Raw genomic sequence first — 11,538 nt, 5'->3', positions numbered from 1 at the left:
CGATCTTTCGCCCCCCGATAAATTTGAAATGGAACGGTGCCCTTCGCCGTTGATCATATGTGACATTTCGCGGGCATCGCCTTTGCCCTTATCTTCCATTATCTATTCTAGCCACGGCTTAACGCCCCGTCATGATGCCGAGCCCCGGACTCCATCAAGGTTTTTACAACGCAGCCCTCAGCTTTCTAAGTGTAGCCTAACAGCTCACCAAATTATGGCATATGACATCAATTATCAGCCGCTCCAAGTGGTGACGGCAAACCGATAGCCAAAATGCTTCCCGCGTTAGGATGCGTGGCAGATAGTGGATTCTCGCATGGTGGCGTTTGGCCATGTGGGAGGCGGCAGCGTTTAGAGCCGAATCTCCGCCCTATGGAGTATCGTATTGACAAGCCCGCGTTTGTTCTTGCTTTTAAAGAGCAAAGAATTTTGCTTAAATGCAATACATCAAATTATTTCTAGACTCGCCAGGCAAAGCTAGACATATGTAGTCTGTGAAATATCACTATTTTCGTTTTCCGTTGTACAACTCAGGTATTATCCGCCCTCTTGCACGAGATGTATCTGATTTACTAGCATTGTTATCACAAGGACGCACTATATATTCTCTTCACTCAGAGGACTTTCCATCGCGTATGAGAGGTGCGAATGTGCGATCCTAATATGAGTGCCTCTAAAATGCTCACTTGTAACCATGCAATATGACAGCATGTGACTAACAAATAGACAATCGCATGTTACGCATCTGACAGGATAGATGCACACAGCGTCATCTGAAGTCTTACTATTACACTGTTACGTAGCTATATATGCCAAACAGAGACAACGGGTTACCTTCTCTCGCGACTGTTTCGATTGCATACATGCCATAATACACTGACCATGTGCCACTCACTTAGCAACGAATGCATCTGTTACTCAGCTCTCCTCTCGATGATACATTACATCTCAAGCCACGACAGTAACATCGTCTTGGCTATTCACTAACTCGTGTTTCAAATGGGGCGACATTGGCGACTGCTTGGCTTACGGAAGTGTATAAGAAGAAATATTTACCAATGTTCTCCCCTATCTTTTAACGTATTGTGTTTTGTTGTGGTAGCGGCGAATTATGTGCGTCCCGCCTCGTCCCCCCTGGATTTGCCGCCATTGAGCGCTATCACCACTCCATGTAAGGCGAGTGACGCCTGACTTAAGCTTCCGTGGCATATGAGCCAATGCTGGCCGCACTTCATCTCTTACCCTGCATCTGACGCATGTTTATAACGCTTTTTTTCTTTTGCCGCTGACTTCTTCGCTAGACTCAGGTGTTGGTTCTTCACTTTCTTAGGGTGGATGACCACCCGCTCCACCCTGTAGCATTCTCTTCTTATATTTACTCTCTTGTGTTCGAAAGCTGTCAACTCATACATTGCGCGAGAAATTAGGAGGGTGGGAGCTCGCAACACAAAACATTCAGCGCTTCTAACGTAGAATCTTTGCTCTCGGTGTATAGCTTAAATAGCTGAACTGCAGATCTTATAATGTTTAGACCCTTCTCATGAACCAACTCCAGGTTGGCGCATTGATTTAAGAGCCACCTTTACGGCATAATGATAGCTCGCGGCTGCAATGAATTACATACGGCTACACGAAGAGGTCATAAAGGGTTCCTCACATGAATCGCTTTGATCTGCTCCTCGACATCTTAGACTTCAACTGTCGCTTATATAGCTTAGTTCCTCCTCCTCCCGCTTGCGCAAGTAACTGTTCGTATAATGGGTGCTTTTATACCCTGGAATCATATGATAGCAAGGCAGCGCATGCGCTCGCTGCATAATGCGCGATTTTTAAGCGATGAATCTGTCCCATATGGTTAGTTGTCAAAGGTTCATGTTGCAGTGGTGACAATCCTCGCCTCTCCCACGAATATGCACGTTCAACCTTCCTAGAGTTGCTAGCGTGGATGCATATGAAATGTCAGCCTGGCCCTGTTTATTAAAGTCTACCCAAAAGTTGGAATAACGCTTAAACTTGAAGACGTATGCAGCGATCCTCGCTCGATCGATTAGTAGTCGCCCGACCATTGCCTTCCTATTCACACACCTAATTGCCGCAATTGTGATTCCGGCAGCGAGAAAAATGTGCTCCACAGGGAGCGCAAGTCCTTTTAAATTCCCTAACGCTACTCGATACTCATTAGACACTGATTACTTGCCCAAACTTTATTTTGTTATGTTGCATATCTTCCAAAACATCTAAAGGATTCGAGAGATTGCCATATATTGCTGTCTCGTCTCTCAATATCATGCATGTTCAACTCCAACCAGAATATTAATACTGCCTCGCTAAATGCTCACAAGTTCTCTAACTTGTCGTTTTGGCAGGTTGTAGAGGATAATTCAAGCTACACCTTGGAAAAAGTCATGGCAGCAACGTAGCCCTCTCTGCGTAAGTTGCTTTTCACGTAAGGCTACGGGCTGTAATTAATACTTCAGTTTATAATATATTTTAACTAGGGCCGATAGACAAGGGCCCCGCGATACTCACGTGCCAACATCGGCAACATTTAACATCAGGCATTAACGTGTCACGCAATAAGGTTACATACATTAAGTGTATTCACGAGTGAGACAGCGGTTCGTTCTTTAAAGTGACCAATAATTTTGTAAAACGAGTATAACAATACACAATCGGATGATACCTAGTAGCCAGAGAGACCGGGTACAAGTGTCGTGCCCACAAAAAGATGCGTTGTTCCCCGACCTGCAAGAGCGGTAAACCTGCGCACTTCGCGGGCGACTGGCGCACTGCGACCGCGGTGTGTTGGTCTATGCTCAGCATTTCGCGTGCCCGCCTATACGAATCTCGCGCGCCCGAAAGGACGGGCGGACCCTCGCGCATGCGCGAATCCCGTATTAGCGGGAGCGTCAAATCGCGCAGTTTTTCGTCCATACACCCTTAATACTACCGCGCTTCGGCATCGATTTATTCGTCGCGGATATTTGAACATAAGACACTCTGCTTGACGATTTGAGGAGGGTCTATGCCTTCACTTCCGCTGAGGTGATACTATTTGCCTGCGAATTTCGCTACTCACATCTTAGGCATGCTGCGTGATTCGCGTTTTAAATTGCTTGGCACTGGCTGATACCCAGAATCTGACTTACTCCTGCTCACTCTAATCTAATGAGTGCCGGGATCGCGTAAACCTTGCCTACTCCACTATAAACAAGTCTAGGGAGTCGCCTACGCCTACTCCCCTTAAATAGCGTCTCGAACGCTCTAACCCCTAACCCTTTTACCATATCAAATAGTGACCACATTTTCTGCCGTAGAAGTCTTGTCAGGTGACTTGTTTCCAACCCGTCCTAAGCCATCCATGCTCCATTCTACTAGCGAACCGAAACTAATGCCCTGTATCCAGGGTCTAAGCCGACAAAACTACTTGGCATGGCTACACCTGCGGGATTTCGTGACTTAAGTCGTGACCTATATGACTCCAGCTACAGTGCATCTCTGTCGCTTGAGTGACACTTTGCGCTTGGCCCTGCCGCCGGAGGGGCCCGATTACTTTGTTGCTGCGAGTGCTGCCGTTTGCCCAGCAGCTCTCTACAGATTAGCCTACGGTCATCTCCCCCCGCCCACCCCCACCCTCTCCCTGAGAGATAGAAACCACCTGCGCACCCCCGGCCACAACCAGCGCACAGCTCGCTCGCAGTCATTCGCTCCGTAGTCCTTATGCGAAATTTTTTTTTTCCGACGAGCGACGGTCCTCATAAGCGGCTAAATAGAATTTTCTATAGCGGCCTTCTGATTGGTGTAGACATAGTCGATGCTTTGCCTGTTGAACAGCAGACAAACGCCCATATATGTAAATGTTTGTTTGGGTTATGACCACTAGTATAAGTACGTTTTTCTGCATGTATTTTTCCATTGAAAAACATATCTTTTCCTCATTAATATAACAATATAATATCACTATAATTGCCTAATTCTTCTGCCAAATGGTTATTTTCATCTTTCAATCTTAAGTTTATTGAGAGCGTCTTGGGCTCTCGTAATATTCATACGTACGTATGTACACGCCACTCGTAGGCTTTCGTCGCAGGTCGGAGGAAGGAGCGAAGGGCTACGACAGTACTAACTACTACTAGAGCTACGACGGTACTATAGATACTATAGGGCTCACGAGCAGTATAGAGCTATACGTACTCGTACTCGTTGACGCTATAGTCAGTAGTATTACTAGTACGTTAGTGGTCTTTTAGTGTAGCCTTAGTGTTTTAACCTGAGGTCAGCCCTGTAAACGCTAAACTAATCGGACCACGGCACGAAATAAAACAGAAAATTCGCAGCTCATAACTATAAGTATATAGCCTAGACCCTCTCATAACTTAAGATTAATGATGAAAAATAACACACTTTGCACAAGAATGCAATTATAGTAAATTTAATTTTATATAATAATGATAATAAATGTGTCTTTGCATGAAACATACATCAGAAAAAACTTATACTTACTAGCGGTCATTAACCAAAAACAAACATTCGACTAAACGGCGTCGTTTGTTCCTCCTTGGTCTGAAGATGTTTCTTCAGTTCAACAGCAAATCACGGTCAAGAAACGGCATGATATTTGGGTCTACTTCACTCAAACCCATGTTTGTTTAAAGAGAAAACTAGACTAAAAACACTTTTAACCTCACTTACAGAACAGTCGGGAAAGTTTTGTCAGATAATTGGCGGATTTTTGGCTATACAAGTCATCGGAGGCTGACATCTTGCCCAAATACCAGCAATCCAGAAGGTCGCCGTAATCCTTCCTACTAATGTTATTACCGTTTGGGGGAAAAAATTTCGCTATTTGTGGTCGCACGACACTGCGATCCACGGGCGCACGGTGGTCGAGCGAGGTTGCTCAAAACAATGGCACGTACGCAGCCAGCGCCGCGCCGTAACGGCTGGCATCTGCTATTTGCAGATAGCCATTTAGACCGCGCTCCACCCCCCACGTGGAGCGCCGTTACGCAGACACTTCCTAAAAGCCTGTGATAGACAGAAACTCTATACTCGCCAAGTAGTGCCTGTCCATCGGCCGTAGCCGGCCAACGAGCGATGCGGTCCATCTGCTGATTGACACGCATTTCTGAGCGAAAAACAACTGGACAAAATACAACAACACAGCTGTCAGGAGGCTTAACATCAAACGGACATCGGCATTTTCTTGTAGGAGTCACTACGTCTTAGCCATGAGGTGCGCCATGCACCCCAAAAAAAGTTTAGGGGCCGTTTGGAGATGGCCTCCTGCCGTCCATCGCGAAATGTCGGTTGGATTGCGCCCAGTTTTCGCGTAGTGCGTTTTCAGACCCCTGTCTCAGATATCTGTCTAAGTGGACAAAAAGGGGGCGGCGTATTCGCGTTGGGGCGCGGCTTCGCCGCGAGCTGTGCGCTGCGCGCAAAAACCGCAAGTCCGTCCAGAGGAGAGACCGGATACTAGAGAGGCGATGCGCAAAGGAAGCATTGATCCTGACCGCCGAGCGCGGATGTTGCGCGCAGTTCTTGTATTGCAGTAACCCTACACATGAACACGAGTGTGTCGTAATTAAAGATAATATTTAAATTGCGCTACAATCAAGTTATAGGCCTATACCTGATGTAACATGTGGCGTACAGCTGATGTACATTAGCAGTGTAGGTCGGCTTATATCTGGGTAGGGTCAGCCAGTTAGCATGTAGGATAAAATTAGGTTGCGTGTGTGAGTAGACAAGCGTGTTTAGGTTTAGGTTAGGCGTTTCTAGGGTAATTGTGAAATGAGCGTAGGGACATAGGGTTGTGGGTTATAGTCACAGATAAGGGGTCGGCTGGGGAGCTTGAGAGGAAGTGCACGCGCTCACGCGCGTGTGCGCGGTTCTTTCTCTGGGGACTTGACTGGATGGAAATGAACGTGACGGGACGTTAGTGTGAGTGTGCTGTATTGACCGGTAGCAGTTGTAAACAATATATTCTTTTAGTGAACAGAAATTCTACACTTCTTGATTATTTTTACTATAAATTATTACATACAAACTCGTCGTTACATTTGATGCCGTGACAGACGTAGTATCGTTTTCGTACGTCGTATACGACCTAGTAAATATTTAATTAATTAATTAATTCTTAGGGTTTTGTAAAACAACACAAGGTATTTCACTATATCGATCTCGTACACGCTATATCATCACCGGCAAAGAAAGAAAGACATGTACCTTTGGTACTACAAGTGATTTCACAAGACGAGACGAGACAAGACGGGACGAGGTGCAGGACAGCTGTAACGATGAAGAGGAAGAAGCGAAGAATGCAGTCGTATGAACGGAACAAGAACGCAAGAGCAGAACGAGACTGAAATACGTAAAATGGGCGAGTGAAACGAACTGTGTCGGCACCTAGTCGTAAGTAAAGTTAAAAACGATAGTTTCAATCCACATGCTTTATAATATACAAGTGTGATAGTGAAAGACTCAAGCACTTTTCCTGTATACACCATGCACCATGTTTCTTATTCCTTATCCAAAAGGTGCATGTTATGTTATTTTGATGCTTATACTTGCGAAGCGGAACAACATTTATAATAGTGTAGTATAGACGCTTGCCAGTCCAAAAACAAGTCGCGTTTATAAACGACCTTGCGTCAGCAAACTGCTCGATGTGCGACCATCATAAAAAAGAGCAACTTGCAAGGTAGAGAGACCTTTATGGCTCTCTACCGGTTCTACGATTTTATGGCTGCCGTTGTGAAATGGGACGCTGGTGACGTGTCGCGACACACTCGGGTCTCCATTGTCAACCACGTAGGTTCTTCTTTCTCCATCCCTCCTACGTCTTCCACTTTCTGGTATCTGTTCCCTCTCCTACTCTCTGTCTCCCAAGATCTTTACACCGCCGAGTGATTCGTGAGCGAGCTACATCTTAAGGTAACTATTACGTTTGTACGCGATACGCGCGCGGAGAGTGACATACGAGTCTCTCTCCCTCAGTAACCTGGTGTTTAGATCGTACGTGATACGCGGCGCAGGTCGCTAACATATTGCACGCGAGTAGTAACTGTAACTGTTCACTCTAACAATATACGCACGTTCAGTGAATTAGATAATCCTGCGTTCTTGTTTGTAATCAACGTAACTGTCAGCTACCGTCGGAGGTAAACCCTCTCTAGCCGGACCGAGGACCTGGGTAGGCGTAGTAGCCAACACGCCTTGTTACAATAGTGAAGGTCGACACATTCGTTTCACAAGCTTACAGACAATGGTTGTATATATGTAGATAGGCTTACTATGGTTGTTTGTATGTGTGGATAATATGTGTGTATGTAGGCCTATGGTTGTTTGTATGTATGGTTAGTATGTATGTGTGTATGTTAGCAGGTATAGTTGGTCATGTGTCGCTGAATGGCACAACGAACTCTTACGGTCAGCTACGATACGCTCGATCAGCATTGTGACATAGCGATATCGGATGCGGGTTGAAGCAGAATTGTCTAGCTCAGATTGGAGAGTTGAGAGATTTGAGAGCTAGATTACGGGCCTTGGACCGGGCGAGTTTGATGAGCCCATGGAATGACGCTGTCCGACGACAGTTGTCTAATAGCTCTCGAGAGGAGATTCGTGCTTTACACACGTGGAGGTACAAGAGTCGACATTTTTTAAGCATTTCCGTACTCAATCCCAGTTACGTTTAGCTAACGATGTCGGTATAGTTAGTAAACATCATATTGTAACATGTTTGATTGCAAATTTCTTACACAGGTCTGCTACAAATCCACGCGATGCTGTCGTGGGAGTGTTTCACACTTTACCGGGCAATGAGGAAGGGCTAGTGAGACTATGAATGCGTTCTGGAGAGAGCAAGTGCGCCTCTACGGTTCAACGCACAGCCTATCAGCCGCGTCATCGCTGATCTGTGCCATATGCTAATAGTCCAACAAAGCGCTGGCTTGGGGGAGTTCTTTGCGCCGCGGGGTGACTTTCGTGATGCTAAATAGATTTGCGTATTTATTTAGCATTACATTTTATTGAAACGCCTGCCAAGTGCTTGTGTGCCTGGTGCTGCGGCCAGCATTGGATTGCATGTATATAAGATACCTTATTAACCCGTGGCGGTCGGGAGCGACGCGGAGCAGAGAGAGAGAGAGAAGAGAGAAGAGAGAGACAGACCGCTGGGGCGATGTGCGAGACAAGAGAGAAAGTAGTTGCAGTGAGAACGCAGATAAGTAACGGAAAATCACGTGAGGTGCCCTTTGTGTTACGACGCGAGGAGTGTACATAACGCGTGTAAATCTATAATCGGAAAGGCCCCCCTCCAAAGCCGATGTAGCCGAGCCGATGTACGTGTCCCGAAAACTGCGCGATGTTAGGCTGCCCGCTATACGCATTTCGTATAGTGGGGAGCGCGAGATGCTACATACAACACCCCGCGGTCGCGTGCGCCCAGTCCCGCGGAAGTGCGTGGCTTAACCGCTTTCGGCGGTCGGGGAACAACGCATCTTTTGCGCAACGCCATCTTGTACCCGGTCTCTCTGGATAGAAATGGATGTGACGGGACGTTAGTGTGAGTGTGCTGTATTGACCGGTAGCAGTTGTAAACAATATATTCTTTTAGTGAACACAAATTCTACACTTCTTCTTGATTATTTTTACTCTAAATTATTACATACAAACTTGTCGTTACTCTGCAGCATTGGTGGGTAGACGACTTGGGGTTGGGGCGCTGGCTGCACCTACAGAAAACAACGGATGCTATTGGTTTGCGATAACGGTCATTATTAATTATTAGTTCAAGATGGATGACGAATATTAACTTTGACTACACCACATGACAGCAGCCATCAGGCCATTTCAGAACAAATTCATTTAGCGCCGGACGAATCGATGCCGATATTGATATATAAACAATACCTGGAATCTAACAGAGTTTATGATTATCTCTCCCTCTATTGTTAGATCTGTCACAGCCGAAAAAGGTATGACATGCTTGAAGCCTGCGAAGTGGATTCCATTCACTGCAATCTAGGAGCAAAACAGGGTACTTCGTCATTAATCAGGGATAATGGATACAACTTCACAGAACTATAGAAACGATTTCACACATTTCCACAAACAAAATGCAACACATCTTTAGTAAATTCATGTATACATTACTATAAAAATGGGTGAGCATGCACATCATAACTATATATATATGAATCACCATACTTTATAATTTCCAGGCTCTATCAGTATGATCATCTCGAAAGCTGCTCCGGCGCTGAATGGGAAGCTGCTTCCCCGCACGTTAGCGACCCACTGCTTGTTTCGGTAGGTGGTGAGTGTGAACTGGCAGTTGCCGGGAGGGAAGAAATGTGCATTCATCGACAGCGCGACGTCGCAGCCGGGAAATGGCGTTGGCCCACAGCATAGCTCGATCTTAAAACTACCGATTAAACAGAAATTGCAGTTATCGCATCACAGTATTTTTATCGATCACATATACCATGCATGGGCAATTCTATGCACTCAAGCATTACACGTCACACCTCGTTTCAGATGGTTATTATTATATGTCATACCCGTAATCAATATCAGCTCGGCAATTAACTGCGTATAGTAAATTGTAAACTTTAAATTGTATAGCACTTATGTAAACATGTAATAATACGTTCCATGCAGAAAAATTATTTGTAATTATATTCTTATTGGCAAAAGATGCATAATATATTAATTGTTTTATTCAACAGGATATGGAGGTCTAATCGAATTGAGTGGTCTTAACAGCTGTATAATATAGCACGTCATACGTCTTAGCAGATGGTATTGGCACGGCTTGGATGTGTATCATCTTTCCATTACATAGACCACCAATTATACTCCGACGGAAGGGAGTGACCTGAGATTTAAACATACATATAATGTTATACGACATATTCAAAGTGATTCCCGCTGATCAGAGATAAAATAGTGAATGATACGGAAACATATTGTGTAGTTATAAGAACTATTAACAGAAGAAAACATGCACAGTGACCGATTCTGACGTTCTACCAATCAGAAAAATAATTATCACACAAACTAGCTGTGACATTGCCGGTAGTTAAAATTCAATATTAAGAACGATTTACAGAAGTGAACAGCTAGAACAAATCAGCCGCACATCGCCGGAATGAACGCTTCAAACTGTGCCTATTCAGAATACGTGTCACCTATCGCTGTAGCGCTTACATAATCATATGACTGCGGTACCAATGGGGGGAGGGGGGATGAAAACTACCCATGCGAAAAAATTCCAATGGGCACCCCCTTACCTTACTAAGATAATCTAGCGGGTTTTAATTTAGTGCACAGAATGCATGAGAAAACTATTGTAATGCTAACTTCAAACTATTTCTCAAAACTAGTTTCACCAACTTCTTTAAACCACACCAGCAGTGTGCTATACCGTTACGGAGCAAACAAAATTCACTACCACCTTGGGTATATTGGGCAGCTATAGCCCAATGCATGCGCTTAAAGGCTGTTCGTTATATGGCCCTGACGTGCTTTATGTGTTTATAAACACAAAAAGCATGTAAGGGCCATACATAAATATGAACTAGACTACCATGGTCTGATAGGATGGCTGGCACCCTGAGTCTATTGGATGTACACACACACACGCACGCACACACGTGTGCCCGCACACACACACACACACACACCCACGCACGCATGCACACACACACACACACGTGCACGCGCACACATGCGGGCGCGCATATACACACACACACACACACACACACACACGCACACGCACACACACACGCACACACACACACACACACACACGCACACGCACACGCACACGCACACGCACACGCACACATGTAATATATGCATGTGTTATACAGATGTAAACACGGGCACTATAGGCCGTTTCAATAATAAAATGAGCACGAATGATTTTTACTACCAAAGTTGTGATTTGTATGTATATTACATCGCATAATAAAGTAATTTCCGGCGACGGATGCAATCCTGCAACCAGTGTCAGTGATTGAAACGGTCCAAGTGTCCGGGGAGGCTTTATGCATGGTGGTATGCAAATCACTGTACGTCTTTTTACTCATTTCCTTCCTTTCGTACGCCACCTGTAACTAATTAACGCAAGCAAAAACTACACCGTACTATCACCACCACATATGCACTGGCAGTGGCCACTGACAGTGGCATAAGTTACATGTAACACACTACAGTACACACAGTACAGAATATGCCATAGAAATTATACGATTTAAGGAGCATAAACCTTCTTCAACCACAATTTAGCTTTTGAAATTTTACTGTGACATTGTAGCCTCATACATGCATCCAGGCATGTATAGATTCTACTAGCAAACCCGGCAGTCAAATTCTTTCTAACAGTAAACAAATCCACGTTTAACCCTCCTCTTGAGGGTCAAAAGGTTATCCGACACTTACTCTTCGCATGTCAGCAGAAAGTTCATGGTCCTTTCAATAATGCCATAAAAATGCTAGGTCACCGCTGAAACAAAAAAGTTTTTC

General features: G+C 45.0%; 1 protein-coding gene across 2 annotated transcripts in view; it reads right to left on the bottom strand.

The window, feature by feature from the left end:
* Nucleotides 1–11,098, bottom strand: part of LOC106818614 (galectin-6-like) — a 12,405-nt gene extending 1,307 nt beyond the window's left edge. The window contains exons 1-6 of one of the 2 annotated variants that reach the window (XM_014823307.1): nt 10,973–11,098; nt 9,795–9,883; nt 9,214–9,430; nt 8,917–9,027; nt 8,676–8,738; nt 8,529–8,537 (exon numbers count right to left, since the gene is read on the bottom strand). In XM_014823307.1, the coding sequence (XP_014678793.1) occupies nt 8,529–8,537; nt 8,676–8,738; nt 8,917–9,027; nt 9,214–9,430; nt 9,795–9,835 (441 nt within the window). In that variant the 5' untranslated portion in view covers nt 9,836–9,883; nt 10,973–11,098. The remainder of the gene's footprint in view (nt 1–8,528; nt 8,538–8,675; nt 8,739–8,916; nt 9,028–9,213; nt 9,431–9,794; nt 9,884–10,972) is intronic. The other variant, XM_014823308.1, reaches the window with a different exon arrangement.
* Between the last annotated feature and the right edge of the window lie 440 nt (nt 11,099–11,538).

The sequence above is a fragment of the Priapulus caudatus genome, unplaced genomic scaffold (assembly GCF_000485595.1).
Source record: "Priapulus caudatus unplaced genomic scaffold, Priapulus_caudatus-5.0.1 Scaffold2377, whole genome shotgun sequence".
In the NCBI taxonomy this organism is placed as follows: Eukaryota; Metazoa; Priapulida; class Priapulimorpha; order Priapulimorphida; family Priapulidae; genus Priapulus; species Priapulus caudatus.
Note: the sequence above shows the minus strand (reverse complement) of the source record. Positions and strands in the feature narration are given on the sequence as shown.